Source organism: Camelina sativa, chromosome 19 (assembly GCF_030686135.1).
Source record: "Camelina sativa cultivar CO46 ecotype springtype chromosome 19, ASM3068613v1".
In the NCBI taxonomy this organism is placed as follows: domain Eukaryota; kingdom Viridiplantae; phylum Streptophyta; class Magnoliopsida; order Brassicales; family Brassicaceae; genus Camelina; species Camelina sativa.
This window is the reverse complement of record NC_141898.1, coordinates 7,940,894-7,964,852: the sequence shown is the minus strand read 5'-3', so window position 1 is coordinate 7,964,852 and position 23,959 is coordinate 7,940,894. Positions and strand designations below refer to the sequence as shown.

The 23,959-nt window shown below is 33.2% G+C and overlaps 2 protein-coding genes and 3 long non-coding RNA genes across 5 annotated transcripts; all 5 read left to right on the top strand.

The window, feature by feature from the left end:
• The first annotated feature begins 3,589 nt into the window (after positions 1-3,589).
• On the top strand, positions 3,590-5,163 carry LOC104765538 (uncharacterized). The gene is made up of 3 exons (XR_763895.3): positions 3,590-4,026; positions 4,141-4,432; positions 4,883-5,163. It is a non-coding gene; the product is annotated as an uncharacterized LOC104765538 (long non-coding RNA).
• A 5,677-nt stretch (positions 5,164-10,840) lies between these two features.
• On the top strand, positions 10,841-12,054 carry LOC147920307 (uncharacterized). The gene is made up of 2 exons (XR_015591109.1): positions 10,841-11,649; positions 11,753-12,054. It is a non-coding gene; the product is annotated as an uncharacterized LOC147920307 (long non-coding RNA).
• A 2,236-nt stretch (positions 12,055-14,290) lies between these two features.
• On the top strand, positions 14,291-15,732 carry LOC104765537 (chitinase-like protein 2). The gene is made up of 3 exons (XM_010489262.3): positions 14,291-14,826; positions 14,916-15,075; positions 15,160-15,732. Exons 1-3 carry the CDS (start codon positions 14,406-14,408, stop codon positions 15,584-15,586), a joined length of 1,008 nt encoding a protein of 335 aa, XP_010487564.1. The 5' UTR covers positions 14,291-14,405; the 3' UTR covers positions 15,587-15,732.
• A 761-nt stretch (positions 15,733-16,493) lies between these two features.
• LOC147920306 (defensin-like protein 47) lies at positions 16,494-17,146 on the top strand. Its single transcript, XM_087502058.1, has 2 exons — positions 16,494-16,620; positions 16,861-17,146. The coding sequence occupies exons 1-2, from the start codon at positions 16,536-16,538 to the stop codon at positions 17,010-17,012; spliced, it is 237 nt and encodes a 78-aa protein (XP_087358184.1). The 5' UTR covers positions 16,494-16,535; the 3' UTR covers positions 17,013-17,146.
• A 5,792-nt stretch (positions 17,147-22,938) lies between these two features.
• Positions 22,939-23,627, top strand: LOC104765535 (uncharacterized). The gene is made up of 2 exons (XR_763894.3): positions 22,939-23,114; positions 23,357-23,627. It is a non-coding gene; the product is annotated as an uncharacterized LOC104765535 (long non-coding RNA).
• The last annotated feature ends 332 nt before the right edge of the window (positions 23,628-23,959 follow it).

The following is a 23,959-nucleotide window of genomic DNA, read 5'->3' as shown; positions in this document are numbered from 1 at the left end:
TTCCACAATTCCCCTTAACCTTTCTAATTAATCTAATCGGACTAGTCATGATTCTCGAAGTGATTGATTAAGATATTACTGGTTTTAAATTTTAATCATGTGAACGTTCAAAATAATAAAGTTCATTCTCATAGGTATTTTTTTTTTTAAAAAAACTTTTGGTAAAAATATACTATTGGTAACTTAAATCTCATCTACAAACTTGTTAACAAAATATAATATAGAGTCAAATCTCATCAATGAGGTTGTTTTCCTCAGTCTCAAGTAACACAAATCATTTATAAGACGGTTCGACGCAAGATCTCTTCTCTCTCTGCTATACTACACTAGTTCACTTCACCTTTCACATAAGCTCCAATTACTTCACTATATATATATATATTTTTTTTTTTTTTTCAATTGTGTAAGCTTTCTGATACTTATTTCGAAATCATGAAATGAATCACAATACTAAATTTCGATACTTATTAACACGACGAGACAACTTTTTTAAAATTAGTGTTCTAGTAATTAACACGAGATCTAAATCGAACTAAGCGGTAGATCCACTCATAAACTTCATAGATACAGTATTAAAATTAAAATTACACGAAACTTTTGAAAACTTTTTTAATAAAATAGTGTTGTGGTAACAAATAATCTAAATCAATAATTGAGCTAAAACTCATTTAATATAATTTCATGAATTAAGGTATGTTTTATTATGGCATGCCTAAACATGTACCGATATAAAAATAATACTACCTTTAAAAAAAAAAATGAGGCAAAGCAACTCCAAAATGTGAACATGTACACTAGAAAAGTGGTTGTTGATAAAGGGTGAAATAAAGAGCGTCCAGACCAGAGCTTTTTAAAACGATCATTCAGTATCTGCGTCGAGTGTACGAATAGACGTGGACAGTAGTAGATACGTGGCGTCACAATTATGGTTTATCATTTATTCTGGTTCTTTTCGGTGTTATCCTTTTATTTATTACTCTCTCCCTTTTATAATATAGGATATTTTAAAGGTTTTTTTGTTTCATAATATAAGATGTTTTCAACTTTTTACACAACTTTAAGATTATTTTTATATTTTTTTATTATTTTTTATGTAGTCTTATTTATGATTGGTTGAATTTCTTTAAAGTAGTTATTTCTTAATATGTGTGCTTTCACTCAAAACATCTTATATTTTGAAACGGAGGAAGTATCTTTTTTTTAGGAGAAAAAACAATTGTTCGACGTTATTTTATTGATAACAGATTAGTTAACAACGAATAAACAGATGTTAGTTGTTCTGTTATCAAATTTTACGACATGTTTATTTAGTTTCGTCAATAATATTTGATATTAAATTTCTAATTTAAATGATATTTTATAAAAAATCATATCAAATTTTTTTAATTTGTTTCAAAGATGGAAATGATCTAAAAATCTAGATATTTTTTTGATTGGTTCTTTATCAATTAAAAAATGGTGGATTAAATACCATTTTGAATTTAGTTGAGGAAGAATTTCATAGATTTATAAAGATATCTTAGATTTCATATCCAATAAAAGTAGATTTTCTACGGAAAGATATGTTTTGCCAAATTAATTCGAGGCAACAATCGACTAGAATAACCAAATTTGGGTCACAATTCATTAGCCTTACACACCAAGATACAATTTGCAAAATAGGAGTTACACATTACCACGTTTGCCATCCAAAATATATGTATACTAGTAAGCAATATGCACTTCCAACATTGTAAAGGTATAGAGGTTTACACTATAGACTTCTGCTTGCAAAACGCTTCTTTATTTATTCTTATAAAACAAATCAATGATTACAAGAACAAATCTAAGCACTCTTCTCTTTTCTATCTAACTAACCCTAGTATAGATCTAAGAGAAGAACAACACTCACCTTCTTAGCTATTGTTTGATTAGCTTCGAAGTATACAATCTCTCACCAAAAGTTTTCAAAGTGTTAAAGAAACCTACGACTAAATTCCCTTAGTCTTTTATACTAAACCTCTCAAAACCCTAACAAGAAGATCTTCAAATCTTCGTCTAAGGCAAATACTTGTTCGCCAAGGTCTATCATTCCTTAATCGTCGAGTGAGATATTCTCCCAATATCTTCTCTCCCAATTTTGCTTTATCTTCATACACAGACAATGACACGTCAGCTACGCCTCCTTGTCACACCTCACTCACCCAATCCTAGGTACAGAGTCTTGTGTCCTCACAGCTCCTTGTTCCAACAGCGCTCTGCTACTGCAATTGCACCTTCAATCTTCTCCTTTTTGACTCAGTTTGATAATCAAGCAACTGATGTACCCAAACCTGAAAAATCCAAAAGACACACAGAGACACAAGACAAAACCTAGAAACAGTAGAAACACAAGTCCATCATAAAAAGGACCAAAGCCTGGTTCAAACTTATTACAGACCAAAATAAACAGGTCAGTCTATGGTCAATGACCAGCGAGTTCAATAACCAAAAAACAACGGAAAACAAAAAAAACACCTGCTCCCCCACAAACTTAAAACCCCTTCAATCATCAGACTCCGAATCCTCATCTCCCCCTGCTTGGTTAGCACAAATGAGTCAAAAACAGGCGAAAGAAGGAACATACAGACGATTGAGTCGAAGAGAGAACTTACCTGCAGAAAGCGCTTCTTGCAGAATACGAATAGCCCGACGCATGGCTTTGCGATCAGCCGCCGAGTCAGACTTAGACGGCACACGCGAAGATTCAGGTTGCGAGACCTTTGTTGCAACCTTGCGTGGAGGTGGTTGGTGCTCAATAACAACAAGATGCTGGACTTGAAGCAGCTGGTAGATCAAACTGGGAAACGGCAACGGGAACGTCGACTGGGCTTGCAGACCAAGCTGGAGAATCTGATCATAAACCAACCGGCCAAAATCGAATGGAATCTGATGCATGATCATGTAGATGATCATCGCCCTACCTGTGGAGATATAACCATGATTGGCAGTGGGGGACCAGTTGCTGCAACAGAGCTTGTGCAGCCCCTTGAGATAGGACGGGGCAATGGTGCAGCGGTTTTTCTTTGAACATAGGTATTTGTTCCGCGTCCTTAGCAGAGTTGTGGGGAGTTTATTACGGTCTCCATATTTCCTGGGAACAGAGGTGACACGGCTTGAACTGGAGGTTGATTCGAAGTTAGTTGTTGGTTTTCTTACCACAAGGATTGATGCATCGCACCCCCTGTCGTTCCTGGTACGCATGTATCATGGCTTCATTTCAAGGGGCTGGATAGTCCAGATATAACACGTCTATAGGGAAGCTAATCGTCTAGCTGATGGTTTAGCCAACTATGTTTTTTTTTTGTCTTTAGGTTTTCATTGGTTAGTGACGGCTCCGAGTTGTGTGGAGTCGCGGCTCCGAGTTGTGTGGAGTCGCTTGTCAAGGATGATGTTACCGGAACTGCGTTTCCGTGTGATGTCCGTTTGTAATTTTTTTTTAGTTTATGAATAAATAGCAAGAAGGCCTTTGTCTCCTTGTCCTCTACTCAAAAAAAAAAATCAATTAATAATAATAAAATTTTGAAGACGAAAAGTTATATAAATAGAGTCAAAATGTGGGATCAGAAACAAATAAAAACATTTGAATTCCTCTATAGAGCTCATAGGAAAAGTTACTATTGTAATACACTGTTTTCTTATATGATTGCATTTATAATTTATTTGTGATGATTGACTTCCTCACTCTTTTTATAATCTCACTAGCAATAACTTATGTTCCCAAAACAAAAATTTGTAATAGTTCATGGACCCAGATATAATTTTCATATTTACAATTATTGCCATTTTATATTTAAAAAAAAAAATAAGGTTTCTTTGTTTGGGAGGCTCGGGACGTAGTTTCCGGCGAAGGTAAGATCTGCGTTTGTGGAGATTGAGTAACGTTGTTAACGATTCGATTAGGAGTAAACTAAAGGAAGTGCTCTACTAAATTTCTCTATTTCTCGGCGAATCGACGGACGGCGACATATGTCTCTTCAAATCGACGGCTTATTTTAGTAGATAAAGGTGAACTTAAATTTCTGAGTTTTGGTTACAGATTTCATAGGATTTTGAGAGATGGTACTCAAATCGACGGATTCTGAGTTTTTGTTTGTTGAAACCCTAAAATCTATTTGGCAGATTCGAACGAGATTGGGAAGACGTAGCAGAGAGAGAAGAGGCGCGTGGCGACTCCCGGTGAAGGTTACCAATTTCATTGTCCTGTTTAGTTTTTTTTTCGTTTCGGCGAGGTGACGACGGAGACGGAGACGGAGACGGTCCATGGATTTCAGATGTGATTGTGGTTGCGTTCAGTACATCGAAAAAGACAAACGTCGATAGTGTTGTCCCCTTTGGTTTCATGGGAGAAAGAGAAAGATGATTTCCAACTTGAGGCTCTTCTTCCTCAAAACATTATTGTCAGCAGTAAGTGGTATGTTTAAAGATTCTTCTTTCATTGTTCTACTGGTTTTTAATCTTTACTTCTTGATTTTTGTTTCTGTATTCTGGTATGCTTTGTGTACTAGGGGTCTACATCGTTAGTTTCAAACTTTCAATACGTATGTACTATTTGTTATTGTGATGTTTAATGAAGTATGTATTGGTATTTCAGCTTGATTACTATCTTTATAATCATTGATTTGATTAGTGGCGGTAAATATGATTTGTTCTCCAAGATTTATTAGGCTAGTATGAATATGTATCTACTCACAAAGTTACAATGAGAGAATCATATATTGCATGTTCCAACGGGCTTTTTATTTGTATAATTTGTGGCAAGTTAAAACCATTTATCAATTATGTAAATTTCTTCTTCTTAGGGGATGGAATGTTTCTAAGAGACAAGAAATTCACTTGTTGTCACTGCAATGTTTTTCTTTAGTTGCGTAGGTTAGCTGATGCTATGAGAGCTTTGATTTACACTTGCTTGACTTAGAAGAGCTTGATCGATCCATCCGAACGAAATTGGCAAAGGCAGATATTAATGCGGACCACGCCGAGATTACTAGTTATGAAACTTTTATGTATTTTGAAGTCTCGTTAGTCTCTTGTACATGCCAAAATCATGGAGTATACTCACACAATGACAAGGCATGCGTTGGAAGTTTCTAGCTTTCATTTCATACTACACACACTAAGGAAATTAACCCTCCTTTATACACACTCTAGTAGTATCTAGCTTTTTTATCTACACGAAATTTAAGAAGATAAATGATCTAGTAACTTCACAATCAAGCATTCTGTTAGCAAGTACAACAACCAAACACTGCCAAGTTTTTTCAACAAACCGTCTCTTAAGTCACAAGAAACAATAATATAAAACAAACCGATAAAAAAACTAAACAACCAAGAACAACAAGCAGAAACATAGATATAGAAGGGTAGAGTCCCAAGTCAGGTGAGCTGCAGTAGCATATCCCGGCCCACCATAGAAGAAATGCGTCCCGAACTCGGGGTTGTTGGACGTCTTGGCTCGGTAATAAGCCGGGTTAGTTCCTCCCACTGCAAGATTTTGAAGCGACTTATAACCTTCTCCGGACAATAAAACTTCTATGTTTCGCATATATGCGGCTTTTCCAAAACCCCTGTCGGGGAAATAACCCGACCCCATCTCCGTTGTCGTGTGCCGGCCAAAAGTACGCATGTTCGTGATCTCCCCGCCCCACTCCACTTTATGTGCATAATCCTTCTGGAGGCTGAAAAGAAAGTCCGGCCAATATCCGACCGGCTCCAAAACGCCATGTCCAAGGCCTACAGCCAGCCACCAACTCCCAAGCTTCTGATCCTACAATCAAAAACGCATTTGTGTGTTTACATAATTTATTGACCAGAAAACATTTATGTAAAAACCAAAACCAAAACTTAAGCAAATAATCTAACCTTCCATATCTTGAAAGTCAGATCGACTTGGGTACCTCCTACAACCGACGTTGGAGATATGGCCCCCTCAACCACAATCGTGCGGCTGGTTTGGATAAAACCACCGCATCGCAAGTTGTAACACCCTGTGATATTGTATGCGTCCGCCTACATTATCACATAATTAAATCTTTAAATTAAACTTTTGATAACCGTATTTCTTAACATCATTCAAATCATATGAGAAACTAATATTTTTAAAATACTTATGATATAAGAATCGAACGTGTAACACATCTAACTAGTTAAAATATATAGTCATATATGACAGTTTGTGGGAAAATACATTTCATTCGCTACTACTAGTAGCCGTTATTATATAATTATATGACAAATTGACAATAGACAAAATTCAAAATGCATATAAATACGTATATCTCTGTCTTTGACAGAATATTTAACTCATAATTGATAATACTCTGATCTAGTTTAGAAAACATTCCTACATCTATAATAATGTAATATTGATCTTTAATTTGTTAAATAATACTCTCTTCTACTTCGAGGTACATAACAGAATTAGACTAGGCTTAAGATTATTACTATTTTTTTGTCAGTATAATACTTGGCATTGAAAGTTAAATAAAACAAAATTACACATACCGTCCAATATATGAACAATCTCGGCTGGTAGTCGAAATATATCTTCGGATAAACCTGAAAAGTCGAATTTATAGTTATTCATCATTGATATTTTTTATATAAATAAGTTTTTTGATTAAAATATATTAAGACCATATTAGAAATATTAGTTACTAGTGAATAATTTTTTTTTTCTTTATACCGACCTGCTAGCCCGCCTCGATACTGTTGATACTACTATCACCATACGAACCTGCGACCAGCCAGATCTGTCCCAGGCTAAACCCGTTAAATCGTTCTATCTTTGGCTGCCACACATTCATCGTCACCTGGGTTCCATAGATTGGTTGGCTATTATTGAAACGGCCAATTGCATACTGTTAAACAAAAAACAATCGAACAAAGTTATTTATTTATAACATACTATACATATACTGTTGATGATTTATGTAAGAAAAAACGTATTTTATAATCTTCTGAAAATAAAATTTATATGATTTGCTGCTAGACATTGAATTTCAATAAACAAACAAAATAAAATAAAAAAAACCTCATAAATGACAAAAACAAAATATGACACAAGTGGCCAGCCAGGCCCATTAATCGAGCTTATAATTTAAGCCCAACAAATCAAAACCCATTAAGAGTTTATTGATTATAAACTCAAAAAGAAAAAGTTAGAATCCACCAACCAATAGAGAGTGTTGTTTGAAACCCACCAAAATGAAAACCCCTTATAGAACTTGTATGAAACCCACCAAAACAAAATTTAGAATTTGTAAGCCCACCAAAACGAGAACAGATCAAATTGCGTACCTCATGTCCATTGGTGACTCTATCCGCGGCGTTAGAGCATCATTAGTAAGGAGTACTCTCTAAGTTACTCTCAAATTAATTAAACATATAATTAATACTAATTTAAGTAAAACAACTCTAAGAGTATTTTTGCAAAATCATTCTTTTGCTAGAGAACCCAAAGAAGGTTGCTTAATCTTTAAAATAATAATTTTTAATTTGTGTTTTGTAATTATCAATTTTAAAAATATAAAATGACAAAACAATTATTAAAATTTTTATATTACATAAAACTATAGAATCTTAAACATATTAAACATATTATACAAAATTCAAAATAGTTCACATATTTTACAAAATTTAAACATTTTAAATAAAATTCAAAATAAGATTTATCGTGCGGTTGTCCCAAATTTTTGCCAGATATGCTCAATCAAGTCTTTTTCCAAACGATCATGCATTTGTGTATCATGAACGTCATTTTGAATGCCCATCATATTATTTATAGTTGTTGGCATATCTATAGAATACGATAAATCGACGTGAGAAGTTCCGCTTCCTTCTCCGTGATAGAACTCCGATGGATAGTAGAAATTGTATTCATGTCGTTCTTCTTTCACTATTATGTTATGCAAGATGATACATGCTCTCATTATTTTTCCTATTTTTCTTTTATCCCAAAAAAGTGCGGGATTTTTCAAGATTGCAAATCTTGCTTGCAAGACTTCAAATGCACGCTCTACATCTTTACGACATGCTTCTTGATTTTGAGCAAAGAGTTTTGCTTTTCGGCCACGTGGAAGTGTAATGGATTGGATGAAAGTAGCCCATTTCGGATAGATACCGTCTGTGAGGTAGTACACCATATTGTATTGCCGTCCATTGACAACGTATGTAACTCTCAGAGCTCGGCCCCCTAGGATATCATCAAACACCGGTGAGCGGTCCAAAACATTGATATCATTTAACGTACCTGGTGGTCCAAAAAATGCGTGCCAAATCCATAAATCTTGTGATGCCACAGCCTCTAGTACGATTGTCGGTTTTCCAGATCCACGTGAATATTGTCCTTTCCACGCAGTGGGACAATTCTTCCACTCCCAATGCATACAATCTATGCTCCCTACCATTCTGGGGAAACCACGATGTTCTCCAATATTCATCAATCGTTGGAGGTCTTCCGCTGTAGGTCTTCTGAGATACTCGTCTCCAAACAGATTTATAACTCCCTCAACAAAATGGAGAAGGCATTTGTGGGCGGTCGTTTCAACGAGTCGTAAATGTTCATCCATCGCATTTGCCGCACATCCGTATGCCATCATACTGATAGCTAACGTACATTTTTGAAGTGCAGAAAGACCGAGCCTTCCAGAAGCATCTCGCCTTTGTCTAAAGAATGGGACTCCATTCTCAATAGTATTAACAATACGAATGAACAATGGTTTGTTCATTCTAAAGCGACGGCGGAACATAGCTTGAGTGTAAGTTGGATTATCACTAAAATAATCATTCCATAACCGAGTGTGGCCTTCATAGCGGTCTCTATTAACGTGCACTCTTCGGATTATTGGAGCTGGAGGTACTGTCGGGTGAGTGTCGTGGTATTGAATCTCATCCACTAAACTATCAACCTCCTCCTCTACCATTTCTTCAATTTCTTGATCAGAACTCCAATTAGACATTTTTTTGGAGAAGTTTGGTTTATCTTGATATGGATTTTTGTTTTTGTTGTAAGGGTTTATGGATTTTGGTTTTTGTTGAAATGAAATGGTTTTTGTTTTGGCTTATGACACTTTGGGTTTGTTGTTGAATATTAAACAACAAGCAATTAAGAGAAGAGAAGGAGAGAGAGTCGCGAGGGAGAGAGAGTTGCAGAAAAAAAAATTCTTTTTTCTTCCAGCCAATCACCAATTGACACGCCCGAGATCCTTAGTGATTCTAAAACATCTAATATAACAATCGATGCTTAGCAAATTTGAACTATTTAGATTATATTTAATCTGTTTTATTACTAAGCAACTTATAAGCAACTCACTAAAAGATTTCAATGGAGATGACCTAAGAACGTTAATATCATTAATATGAAATGTAGAGGTATTATAAAAGCTTTACTTAAAGTAGAGTAATCTTGGCAACAAAGATAAAAACAAGATTACACTAAGTATGGTTAAGATAAGGGTGTCACCGAATCCATTAGATCATGAGATTTCTCCAACGCTTTCTATACCTTTTTGCTGTGATGGTGTTCCGCACTTCCCGGTCGATGATTTTGAAAATGAGCAGGGGCGTAATGAACTGTGAGTTAAGCTGAGGTTCACAGACGTGTTTGGCTACAACCCTTTCACCTTTCACACATGGGATGCTTTCTCAACTTGGTTGGATTTAAAGGAAAGCAGATCACCAATGTGTTCGTAGACTGGTCGCTCAAGCGGCTCATGCAATCTGGATGCCGATATCTTGTTCGAGGGACTTGATTAACAAATCAGAGACGCAACCTTGGTGAAGATATGGAGGGAAAAATTCAAGGTCCTTTGGCTAAAAGATGTTTCTGTTCTTTATGAGTTCCTGCCTTGTTTTTATAATTTTTTTTGGCAAGGGGGTGACTTTTGTATTAAGAAGCTTTTGTAAAACTTTTATCTTTATTGAAATTCACATACTTTTAAAATATATATGAAAATAGACAGACTGATTAATAAACACACGATCATGATTAAGCCTAAGTTTCTTGTAAGCAGACCATGGTAGTCTTGTAGGTGTATGCCAAAGATATTTTTATCTAAATAAAAATTAGTCTCTTTCATCTACATTAATTTGGAACGTCCAGAAATAGAAACCTGCATGCGAACCAAACTCCAACCACTCTGGATTAGTGGACAATGATGTATCTATGCATGCTTTTTATCTCTCTCTCTCTCTCTTGGGCAAATAAATAGATCCATCATCCATGATTCCATGTAATATGCTTATCGTTTTTTTCGGTAAAAGGTATGCTTATTGTTTAAATTTGTACGTAATGTTATTTTATTTTATTTTTATAAGTTTTACAAAGTTAAAAGAAAAACACTACTAACGCATCAATAATTGGTCACTATACTTTCTTTACATGTATTGGGAACTTTGTTAGAACATCACCATCCGGAGGAAATCACTAAAAATGGGATTTTCACATTTAATTAAATATTCTAATATAATCCCGTTATCTAATTAAAATTTATTATTTAAATGTTTTAGTGACAAATTAGTGGGGACTGGGGAGGCTCTTGAAGGTTTCTCATGAGTTCTCTTTTGAGAATCTATCTCTCTCTCCTTAATTCTTTCTTTCTTTTTAATTTTTTGTCACCCATCTCTTCCATTTCCATCCAATGATTTTAAGAAAACTAATTAGTACAGTATCTGTTAAGAAAAGCCATTATATATATATATATATATATATATTGGTTTAGTAAAAAGCCGTTATAGTTGCGAACGAAGAGTTAATAATAGTGAATCAGTGATGATCTGTCGAAAACGTATAATGACTAGATGGTACGACGCAGAAACAAACATTGTCAAAAAAATATTAGGAATACTTCCGGGCACAATAATAGAGACAGCTCTTTTCACCATACTTTCCGACGCCGATGGAGTTTTGGCTCGCCGGCGTCGGGATATCTTTAGCTTTTCTCGACTCTTTAACAATTCTCAACGAGCTTTCTTTCTCTTAGTTCTTCTGTTACCTTGGAACTCCTCCTTCCCTGCACCTTGCTTCCACAAAGCTCCATTGCATGACGAGACCATAAAGAGTCTTCCGGTGAACCTCTTATACCTCGTCTGGAACTTTTTCTGGCCAGCGTTATCGATGAAGGAGGATTGTCTCTTGTCTTCTCACTCTTTAACTGTTATATCTAAGATTTGACTCTCAAAGATCTATAAATCTAAAGAGTTTAAATCTTTCGCAGTCCTCGTCGCTTCTTATCTCTACCGGATCCCCTCGAAGTCAAATATGTCATCTCCCTTGGTTTGGAGCTCTGCCTTGACACCGGAGCCGGTGATGATTTTTACGGCGGAAGGATTATCCCTTACCTTGCCAAGTTTCCGTCCCACCGCCCCCTCTCCGTACAGCCGCAGCGGCACTCTCAGCACCTCCCCAACTGAAGCAACTCTAGGGTTTCACTTGTTGGGCCATTCTTTATGCTGCGGCCCACTACCTTTGTCTCAGTCCATTGCCAAAAATCGCAGCCCACCTACATTTCACTACAGGGCCAGGTTTGATTACTTCATTTCATCTCCAAGCCCATTTATTAGTTTGTTCTGTTTTCACGGCTTGATCAACCGAAGACTTTGTTCATGCCCTGAAGCGACAAACAATACAAGGTGCTTTGAGCATTCTTTTCAAAATCTGTTGTTAAATTGCCCTTTGACTAAAGTCTATGAAACTTTAAGTGGGGAAACCATCGATGAACATTTGTTTTTGAAGGCTCTTTCACTAGCGCATCTGGTTCCTCTATCCGAGATCCAGGTCCATTTATCCCGGTCTATCCTTTCATACATATACATGTCGGTTATTATCTTCATCAACTATCCCTTGAAGCAGCTTGAAACCAACTCAATCCAGCGGCCACAACCAGAAGTTGTGATTCCCGTGTTTTTGCTTCAACTCTCTCGAACCCTGAAATTTTTTCCAAGATCCCGATCTAGGGTAGAAGCATGTGGGTCAATTGACCTGATGAAATTTTAAATTTAGTTGAATTTTCAGGAAAAAAATTGATTCTGGTGAAATTTTAAATTTAGTTGAATTTTTAGGAAAAAAATTAAATAGACCCTGATAAAATAGTAGAATTAACCCCTATAAAAAAAATTAATAACACAATTGACCTTTTAAATTATATTTTGACCCTGATGACTTAAATTCTTAGCTCCGCCACTGACTATGGTACGACTCGAACCCGGTCATCTATGTGTATAACAACTATGCACCAATCATAATTTTTCACTGTACCACCACACGTCCGTTATGATCACGTGTTTTAAAGATGTGTAATTCATATTAGGATCTTCTTTATATTACAACGCTAGTATTTTACTTTACGAACCTTAATACATATACATAACTTCACGTAAATGCAATGTGTACATATAACGTCATTCTTTTTGAAAAATGAGAACATACACCCCCAAAAGAAAAAGAAAAAAAGTTGACATATATATAGAGATTATCATATATTAAAATATATTAATATATTTTGTTGCGCAAGTATAATATTTAAGAATATCTACAAAAAATTAGTGTTATTTTTAGGCTAAAATTTGTTGCAATAACTCAATATATTACTGTAAATTCGAGAATGTAATAAATTTGAGACACATTTTTATATGTTGCTATTTGAATGCTGAAAATTGGTATTTGTTGCGTATATATTGCAAAATTTGCAATGAATAAACTTTTTGCTATTTTGTCGTATCAATGCAACATTATTTTTGTAGTATATTTGTCATAAAATCGTGACGTATGTTTGTAACTTTTGTTTGTTATAAATGATTACCACATAAAAATATATGAATGTATACATTATTATTTTTATTTTGTCAACCAAATAATAAATTTTTAAAAAATTATCGATTAGTTGTCCAAATTAGAGGAAAAAAATTTTCAAAAGAAACTACAGATATAATGGAACACAAAACACGGGCAAAACAAACCGCCTTCGAATTTGATGCCCACGGAATCCAAGAGATGAAGAACAGTGGGAAGGACTCCTTGAGTAAAGTAAACTCATCAAGGCGGTTGGAAAAAGACGACCAACCTTCAAGGAACTGCACTATATTGAATAACTCAGCACAATCTGTTACAATATTTTTATAGAAAGTATTTGTTGCAAAAGAGTTATAAATAGTTATAACTACAGTGGCAATTGTGTCACATAAATTGTCTCATGTCTTTACTATTATTTTCTTGCAAAATAGCACTTATTATTGTAAATTTGCATATTTTTATATGTCGTAATAATATTGCTAATTTGTAAGGAAAATATAAAACAGAAAAATTTATCGCTATTTTGCAAGAATTGTAGTAAATTGTCACGTGCATTGATTATTACAAAAATATTGGAAAAAATGTTACAAATTCCTAATAAATTCTATCATTGCAAAAATATTGTTGCAATAACACTATTTTTTTGTAGTGAATTATCATATACCACTAAAGAATTATGTTAGATAATACATCTTTTTCGTCTAATACACTTTTTTTTTTTTTTTTTTTTTTTTTTTTTTTTTTTGTGTGGCTACGCCACTTGTGTTGGTGAACCTATTTTGTGGAAACACGTTTTCATATAGTCGACACCACCGGTTGGGACTAAACATAGCAATCCACTAACACAAAAACAAATTTTCCGACACAACTAAAGATAGAGTTATTCCTTCTCCTTTATTGTTTATGTAACAGACTCAGAAAGTTAAAAGCTCTTGATTAAGCATGTAAATATAAAAGGGATCATGTACGTAATCGAGGCAAATAAGCTTCTGTACAGAAATCAAAGGAGAAGGACGTACATTTTTATATGTGAGTTAATAAACGAAGGAAATCAACACATCAACTTAATGATATTTTGGAGTATTATTTTTGTAAATAACATGCTATTTAGTTCATAACTAATTAATAAATTAGTCCAAAGTATTCTAGCTACAACAAAACCGCTCAAATGTGTAATCCTCTCGACCAACGCGATTTCCAATATTTCTCTATCCCCAACTTATTTCTCAATCATTTGTTGTAATCAGTACCATAAAAAGAACACTTCATTATTATTCTTAAAAAACAAAAATTGAAAGTTTAATTGCGTTGCAGTAGATTAAACCATTTTGCTAGAAATATAAAGTTTATAACGTTTATAATTCTACGTGTCCATGCTCCAAGTCCAACCAACCTTCTCCAAGATGTAACTTCCACTCTAAGAAACTTCAAAACCAAGCAAAAAACCCCACCAAATCCCGAAAACCCAATTCCTCCTAAAACGAACACGACACTACTCTATAGTCTCTATGCCTATATGTTTGTATATATTAACTATACACAAACAATTAATGATCGCATCGATAAGCAAAAAGACCAACAAATTTTTTGATAAACCATGGTTTCGAAACCGCTATTATTCTTCGTGCTGCATCTCACGGTGGCATTGGTCGTGTTTCAGACCGGATCTCTAGTCACAGCGGAAGAGGAAGGTTCCGAGACTTCTAGTTCAGCGATAAAGCCTCTGGTGAAGATTGTGAAGGGTAAAAAGTTATGCGACAAAGGATGGGAATGTAAAGGATGGTCCGCGTATTGTTGCAACCATACAATCTCCGATTTCTTTGACACATATCAATTCGAAGAACTATTCTCTAAGCGTAACAGTCCGGTGGCTCACGCCGTCGGTTTTTGGGATTACCGATCATTCATCACCGCGGCCGCTGAGTATCAGCCTCTTGGGTTCGGTACTACCGGCGAGAAACTTCAAGGGATGAAGGAAGTCGCTGCGTTTCTTGGCCACGTTGGAAGCAAAACCTCATGTAAGTTTACGACATTTTTATGATCCAAACCGGTTTGTTAACCGGGAATTGGAATCGCTAATAACCGGTACAATCATTCGATTTTAAAGGCGGGTACGGGGTTGCAACGGGCGGACCATTAGCTTGGGGATTGTGTTACAACAAGGAGATGAGTCCTGATCAGCTATATTGCGACGATTACTATAAATTGACGTATCCTTGTACTCCCGGAGTCTCGTACCACGGTCGAGGAGCTTTACCGGTTTACTGGTACGTAGTCTTACAATTAAACAATTCTGGTTTACTCTAATTTAATTCCCCGGTTCAACTTCGTTTACGTTGATCTGGTTTTAGGAATTACAATTATGGTCAAACCGGGGAAGCATTGAAAATGGACCTACTGAGTCACCCAGAGTATCTCGAGAACAATGCCACGTTGGCGTTTCAAGCGGCGATTTGGCGGTGGATGACGCCAGCGAAGAAGCATTTGCCGTCAGCGCACGACGTATTCGTCGGGAAATGGAAGCCGACGAAGAACGACACGGCGTCGAAACGAACCCCCGGGTTTGGAGCCACCATCAACGTTCTTTACGGCGATCAAATCTGCAATAGCGGATTCGATAACGATGAGATGAACAACATCGTTTCTCACTACTTGTATTATCTTGATCTGATAGGCGTTGGACGAGAAGAAGCTGGTCCTCACGAGTTTCTATCATGCGCCGATCAAGAGCCGTTCACTTCCTCCTCTGTTCCTCCGACATCTGGTTCCTCTTCTTGAGTGATGTTTTTATGAAATATGGTTCGGTTGACTTTTGAAAAAGAACTCGAGTTCGGTGTATATGTGTTTTGACTTTTGCATGGGGTTGGTTTTTATATATTTTGTAAAAATATACGTACGAATTAAAATATTTTCCACACCAAAAAGGATAAAGATAAAATCCTAGTTCGAACAAAAGAAGACGCTATATGTTTTGATGGATCCGAAAACTGTATTACAAAATTTTACGATCCAAAATTCAGAAATGTTTTATTTATTTATCATAAAGAATGTGTCACTTTGAACCAACAACGGACTTGATAACTATGGTGGCGGTGATATCGTTCAATTTTCCCGAATGAATATTTTGTTTTGGTTAAGATCGGATAGGATTGGTTTGTTTGGGTTGAAGCACCTCTAGCACAAAAATTTAATAATTTTACCTTTAACCAAAAAAAGTTAATGATCTTACATAAAATTTTCATTAAATATGTAATTTTACCTTTAACCAAAAAAAAGTTAATGATCATAATATGTAATTTTCATTATATTTCAATTTATTTTTTATATCAATTTTAAAATCAAAGAAAATCTGTACCATATACCTAATTTTAAACAAAATTTTCCAATATTGAATTATGAAATTAAAATTTTGCATTTAACTTAAGATATTGATTGATCATAATGATAATATATCCAAAAAATTATCTTTAACCATATATATTCACAAGTGTCAAACACTTTTTCAAGTTTTAAGTTCTCATTTGTGATCATTATCTGTAAATATTTACATATTCATAAATGTAAATGAATTTTTCCCCCAGAAAAGACAAATTTGACCAAAAATATGGAAAATCAATTAATAATAATAATAATAATAATAATAATAATAATAAATTAAAGATCATAATTATATAAATAGAGTCAATCTCCAAGAAATACCTCAACAGAGTTCATAGAAAAAATTATTATGGATAGTACGAAAACTTTGGTGATTTGTTTCCTTGCAATGATATTTGCAGTTTCATTGTCTAGCCACAATGTTTTGGCTTCAGGTATATTTCAAGTTTGGTTCAGTTTTATTTTGCAAATTAATAGAGATCATGTCAAAAGCTATATTTAATTTAAATATCTATGTAGAATTTGAATTGACCATGTTTTTGTTTTCTATGTATATATAGACATGCATTCAAAAGTTTTTGTTAAATTTTTATCATTTGGACATGTTATATAACTATCTTTTTATTGAAATGTTATATAAGATTAATTTACAAATGTTTGCATCGATTGTTTAGAAAAATTTTCATTTGACAACTGCCGTACGCCATGTTCAGAATTCTATGGACGGGAGGAATGTATGAAAGACTGTAATAATATTGGATTTAAAGGTGGAGACTGTGGTTCTCCTTGTATTCCATGTCCTGTGAAATGTTGTTGCCAATTATAATACACTTATATATGCTCTCTCTCTCTCTCAAATTTGACGATTCTAAGATCGTATATATATTCTCTAAAATATTGGATTTAATTTGTATTTTGCTTTTAAAAATAAATTCAATAAAATAATAAACAGTTTATTATAATAAATTTCTCTTGAAATCTGCTATATAATAAACCTTATACTAAACCTAACGTAAATAGATAAAATTCATTACAACTCTTATCATATAACCTCTCGCGAGCAATAACTCAATATTATCATATTACTATAGTATATGTTTGAAGATGAAGATGGAGAGATATTAATATTAGTCAAAGTTACAATATAAGATAAAATTTAGAAAATCCATTAGTTAAGAACAAAATCGTTGGTTTTAAGCAAATAATGTCAGAAGAGTTTACGATGTTTGACATCATAAGAATTTTTCGTATCAAATTTATCTAGTGGTTGAAACTTGATCAGTCAAACCGGCAAACTTATGGCCTGGACACCAACAGGGCCGGTTCTACACACATATGCGGGGAGTGCATTTGCACAAGGTTCATTTTTAAAATAAAATAAAAAAAATTTAAACATTGGAAATAAGAGCTTATTTCTTTTTTTCAGCTCAGGGTAGGGACACCAGCCTAGTTAATTATACTAGTAAATATTTATAGAATTGTGTTCTAAATTAAATGTCAACCGACGTTTGCCTTAGAAAAGAAAAAAAATCGATGATATTTCAGATTGTAACATTGCTCTCTCCAAGCTATATCTCTCGATCACTCAATGATGAAACGCTTTCGCGTTATTGCAATGAAAGAAATAGTCCTCAAAACCTTAACATAAATTTTGAGACCTCTTCCAATTAATCTTTCGCTTACTATGATACAAAAGAGTGAGTAGTATATACGCTTGTTTAGACTGTGGAGCTGGAGAAGGGAGCATATGGGAAAATGTTTACTTAAAGATATAATTGAGGAAAAAGAAGCTGGTTAGTGGTTAGTATGACGATCGATAATTATGTTCAAGCTCCAAGTAAAGGAGATGTGAAGGCAATTAGCTCACATCTTAATTATTGAATGAAACATGAGTTGGTTTGTAGACTTTAATTATGCCCAGCTGAGGTTATTTAAGATATCATTTTAAGTCATAAGGGACGATAAATAAATTTAAAAAAATAAGCAAGCAAGAAAAATTAAAAAAATCAGGAAAACAAAACAAGCAAGAAGCCAAGAACAACATCCGAAAATAGATAGAAGAGTCGAATCCCATATAAGATAAACTGTGATCGCATGTCTCGATTTGAGGTGTCAAACGGACGGCCCACGTTCGTTTGAAACACTCGAGTTACTCTGAAATGCATTTTATTAAAATTGTATTCTTGTTCTTCATTTATTTTTATTTTGATTATGTCTGTTTGTTGACTTTTGGGGTGTAGTTATTAAAGAAGATAAATAAGTAAAACGAGTATGCAAACCCCTAATCAGAATGTTGATAACATAAAATCATGCGAACAAATTATCATTAGAAAAAAAAAGAGATTGGCAAACTATACCGTTCTTGAATATGATTTGCAAAATGTCTAAAAGAAAAGAAAAAAATGCAGACTATACTTTATCTCTATCACTGATTAATTATTTATAAGAATACCAAAATCTTACCAAATCGTATATAGCCAAATCATGATTAGAATATATTTGAACTAGTTAACTACTAATTACATGTTTTTTTTAAATAGACTAATTCGGAAAGTTACGTTCAAACTGTCTAATCGATCGTACTAAAGATAGCGGTTATAAACCTTTTTGTTTTTGGAGTAAAATAAAACCCGTTATAGTTGCCACTTGCCAGCAAAGATTCTATAATGAAGATTAATTATATGTAGCATAATGTAGATGACTGGATGTAACGACTCGAACCGTATTATCTACATATAACTATGCCCATACACTACAAAAAAAAAGATGGTTTTACATCATTTATTTCATTAGTTTGTATCATTTTTAAATGATTTTAATATAATTTGCATCAGTTAAATAAATAATTTACATTTTGTTGATGCAAATAATTTGTATCATTTGACATAAATATTTATTTCAATTACTGAACTGATGTTCATTTACATCACTTATAAAAATGTTATAAGTATTAAATCATTTTTACTAAATTGATATAAAATATTTGCATCATTTATCAAAACTAATGTTAAATAGTTATATCATTTTTAAAAGCATGATGTTAAAATCAATATTATAATAAATTGTATGAAAATAATTTTTCCTTTAGTATAATATTTAATTATTTATATTTTCAATCATACTTGTTTATATATTTTTATTATAATTTATAATATATATTATTTCTACTATATTTGCGTTGGGGCCCACAATTAGTTGTTATCCCCACTAAATTTAAGTATTGACAAGGTTTAAGTATTTATAATAAATAGTTTTTTACCATTCCTTTAAAAGTTGTCGATGTGGGATTATAAAAATCCCTCATAATTGCCAACGAAAAAAATAAAACATTTTTTGAAAAAATTGAAAATAAGTAATTATTTTAATTCATTAATTCTTTCTTAGGCCTTTTATTGATAATAAATAAATAAGTAACTGTATTAGAAATTAAATGATGTAAAGCAATTTACATAAGTGACTTTTAATTCTTGCTATTGTAAATTAACATCAGTTTTATTGATGTAAATTTTGTATCATATTAAAAAGTGATTTTAATAAAAATTGATAGATTCATCAATAATGTGAATCTATAATATATATTATTTGTTTTAAAAGTGATACAAACGAATATAGGTTAAATCAATTTTATTTAATTGATGTCAAATTAGTTAACTAAAACATCACTTAAGTAACTGATGCTAAATCAATTTTATTTGTTTCATTTTTAAATAAGTAATTTAAAACAAGGTTATTTAATTTTGTGATACAATTTAAGTGATACAATACACTCATTTTTTTGTAGTGATATGACTATATGACTCACGCCTTGGTTACGCCACTTAAGCTCAGGATTGTTCGACTTCTTGGCCTGGTAATAAACAGGGTGATTTCCTCCTATTGTGAAATCCTGAAGTGGTTGGAACTTTCGGACAATGCAATTTCTATGTTGCACATATAAATAGTTTTTCCAAAACCGTTCTCGATAAAATAGCCAGATCCCATTTGTGTTGTCATGTGCCGGCCAAAGTGTTCCTACTTGGTAATTTCATCGCCCCACCCCACTTTCACTGTGTAATAAGTTTGGATGGTGAAATGAATGACCGACTGACTCGAGAACACCATGTTCAAGGACCACACCCATTCACCAATTCCAAGCTTTTCATATTACAATTTTTTTGTGTGTGTGTACATTTGTGTATATTTATTGATTAGGAAGTATTTATGTAATAAACAAAATGATATGGATAATGTAACCTTCCACATCTTAATGGAAGATAAAGTTATTCAAGCTTTTCTCTCTCTCTCGGGTAAAATAATAGATCCATGCAATGCTTATTAGTTTTGTAATGTCTATTTTATTTTATTTTGATTACTTTTAATAATGTTCATTAGAACACTTTTAAAAAGTCACAAAAAAACCACTAACAACAGCCGTATTGGAAGTTTTCACCCAATATTTTACAATTATCTATAGTAATACAAAAAAAAGGAGAATTTTAGAGACGCTAAAGACATTTTTTTACAGCTATTATCAATTCAATTGACGGAGAAAATAGCCAAAATCAATTTAGATAATTTGTCGAATGCTTTTTTATATCCAATCTATGATACGATACATTTATTAATCTGAACTAACTGATAATTTAAATTTTTTACCTAAACTTTATAAATTTAGCCGATTACAATATTTTTATAAACGGTGTTAGTTGACTGTTTAATGGCGCTGAGTCAGACACCGACAAGATAACCATATGACATGTAGGCATCAAAACAACGTCATTTTGATAGGTCAAATAAAAGTAAAATAAATCAGAGCCAAAATGTAGTTACAAGAATTTGAACCTAAATGCGTCGGTGGTTCATGAAAACTGTAGAAATCAATATTTAATCATGCATATTTACAATTAAAGTTTTGTTCATGAAAACTATAGAAATCAATATGTTTCGTGGTTAAGGTGCTAGTGTGTTAGACTGTGTTTTCTTAGGTTCAAATTCTTGTAACTACATTTTGTTTTAGTTTTATTTGAGCTATCAAAATGACGTTGTTTTGATGTCTACATGCTACATGGTCACTTCATTGCGGTTTGAATAGCATCGTTAAGCGATTAACTAACACTGTTTATAAAAGTGTTGAAACCAGCTAAAAAGTTTTAAGTTTAACGTAAAAAATTTAAATTATTAGACGGTTCAGATTGATAAATGCATGATATGATAAATTTGATATATAAAATAGCTTTATGCAAATAATCTGAATCGATTTTGACCATTTTCCCGTCAAGATGCAACTCAATTAGTTATTAATAAAATGATAATAAAAATGTTATTTTTTAACTCACCGATGAGGACACTCACTGACTCACACATCAATAATTGGTCCTGATTAGCTCTATTGGGATGATTATGATAAATTGACGTATCCTTGTATTCCTGGAGTCTGTCGAGGAGCTTTGCCGGTTTATTGGTACGTCGTTTCAATCAAACAATTCTGGTTTACTCCAATTTAATTACCCGGTTCAACTTCGTTTTCGTTGGTTTGATTTTAGGAATTACAATTATGGTGAAACCGGGGAAGCTTTGTAAATGGACCTAAAGTCACACAGAGTATCTCGAGAACAACTCCACGTTGGGGTTTCAGGCGGCGATTTGGCGGTGGATGACGCCACCGAAAAAGCATTTGCAGTCAGCGCACAGCGGACTCGTGGGGAAATGGAAGCCGACGAAGCACGACACGGCGTCGAAAAGAACCCCCGGGTTCAGAGGAGCTATCATAAACGTTCTTCACGGCGATCAAATCTGCAACAGCGGATTCGATAACGATGAGATGAACAACATCGTTTCTCACTACTTGTATTATCTTGATCTGATAGGCGTTGGACGAGAAGAAGCTGGTCCTCACGAGTTTCTATATCGTGCGCCGATCAAGAGCCTTCACTTCCTCCTCTGCTCCTCCGACCTCTGGTTCCTCTTCTTGAGTGATGTTTTTATGAAATATGGTTCGGTTGACTTTTGAAAAAGAACTCGAGTTCGGTGTATATGTGTTTTGACTTTTGCATGGGGTTGGTTTTTAAATACTTTGTAAAAATATACGTACGATTTACAATATTTTCCACACCAGAAGGTTAAGATAAAAATCCTAGTTCGATCAAAAGAAGGGCTTTATGTTTTAATGGATCCGAAAACTCCATTCACAAAATTTAACGATCCAAAATTCAGAAATGTTTTATTATAATAAAGAAGGTGTCACTTTGAACCAACAACGGACTTGATAACTATTGTGGCGGTGATATGGTTCAATTTTCCGAATGAATATTTTGTTTTGGTTAAGATCGGATAGGATTGGTTTGTTTGGGTTGAAGCACCTCTAGCACAAAAATTTAATGATCTAACCTTTAACCAAAAAAAGTTAATGATCTTACATATAATATGTAATTTTCATTTCAGTTTATTTTTTTATATCAATTTTAAAATCAAAGACAATTTATACCATATACCTAATTATAAACAAAATTTTCCAATATTGAATTATGAAATTAAATTTAGCATTTAACTTAAGATATTGATTGATCATAATGATAATATATCCAACAAATTGTCTTCAAACCATATATATTCACAAGTGTCAAATACTTTTTGAAGTTTTAAGTTCTCATTTATGATCATTATCTGTAAATATTTACATATTCATAAATGTAAATGAATTTTTTCCCAAAAAAAAAGACAACTTTGACCAAAAAGATGGAAAATCAATTAATAATAATAATAATAAATTAAAGACCATAAGTTATATAAATAGAGTCAATCCTCCAAGATCTGGAAAAATATAAACATTTAGATACCTCAATAGAGTTCATAAAAAAAATTACTATGGGTAGTACAAGAACTTTGGTGATTTGTTTTCTTGTAATGATATTGGCAGTTTCATTGTCTAGCCACAACATTTTGGCTTCAGGTATATTTAAAGTTTGGTTTAGTTTTATTTTGCAAATTAACAAAAAGAACATGTCAAAAGCTATATTTAATTTAAATATCTATGTAGAATTTGAATTGACCATGTTTTTATTTTCTATTTATATATAGACATGCATTCAAAAGTTTGTGTTAAAATTTTATCATTTGGACATGTTATATAACTATCTTTTTATTGAAATGTTATATAAGATTAATTTACACATGTTTGTATCGATTGTGTAGAAAATTTTTCATTTGACAACTGCCATGGGCCGTGTTCGGAATACTACGGACGGGAGGAATGTAATAACAACTGTAAAAATGCTGGATTTAAAAGTGGAGACTGTGGTTCTCCTTGTATTCCATGTCCTGTGAAATGTTGTTGCCAAAAGTAGTACAGTTATATATGCTCTCTCTCTCAAATTTGACGATTCTAAGATCGTATATATATATTCTCTAAAATATTGGATTTAATTTGTATCTTGCTTTTACAAATAAATGCAATATTAAATAATCTGTGATGATGCATTTACCGTAGAATAATTAACTAAAAGCAATTAATTACCATCCAAAGCTATCAAGGAAATGTGATTATATATACGCCAATGAAAGCACAATTATTACAACACTAAGATTTAATCCGCGGTACACCGCGGGACAATATTTTTAATTTTAAAATTTTAAAATTTATAGTATTTATTTGTTATTTTATTAATTTTAAAAATATAAATTTTTATAGGTATTTGATATAAGTATTAAAAGTATAGATTTTTATAGTGTTTTCAAGGTTTTAACCCGTGTTGTATATTTATAGTCTAGTAATACATTTATCTCCTGGTACACATC

What these genes read in the sequence shown, in the direction of transcription:
- LOC104765537 (XM_010489262.3), top strand. Translation starts at nt 14,406, where the DNA reads ATGGTTTCGAAACCGCTATTATTCTTCGTGCTGCATCTCACGGTGGCA. An exon ending in CGTTGGAAGCAAAACCTCAT is followed by an intron (nt 14,827 to 14,915) that starts GTAAGTTTACGA and finishes TCGATTTTAAAG; the next exon opens with GCGGGTACGGGGTTGCAACG. An exon ending in GGAGCTTTACCGGTTTACTG is followed by an intron (nt 15,076 to 15,159) that starts GTACGTAGTCTT and finishes ATCTGGTTTTAG; the next exon opens with GAATTACAATTATGGTCAAA.
- LOC147920306 (XM_087502058.1), top strand. Translation starts at nt 16,536, where the DNA reads ATGGATAGTACGAAAACTTTGGTGATTTGTTTCCTTGCAATGATATTT. An exon ending in CCACAATGTTTTGGCTTCAG is followed by an intron (nt 16,621 to 16,860) that starts GTATATTTCAAG and finishes TCGATTGTTTAG; the next exon opens with AAAAATTTTCATTTGACAAC.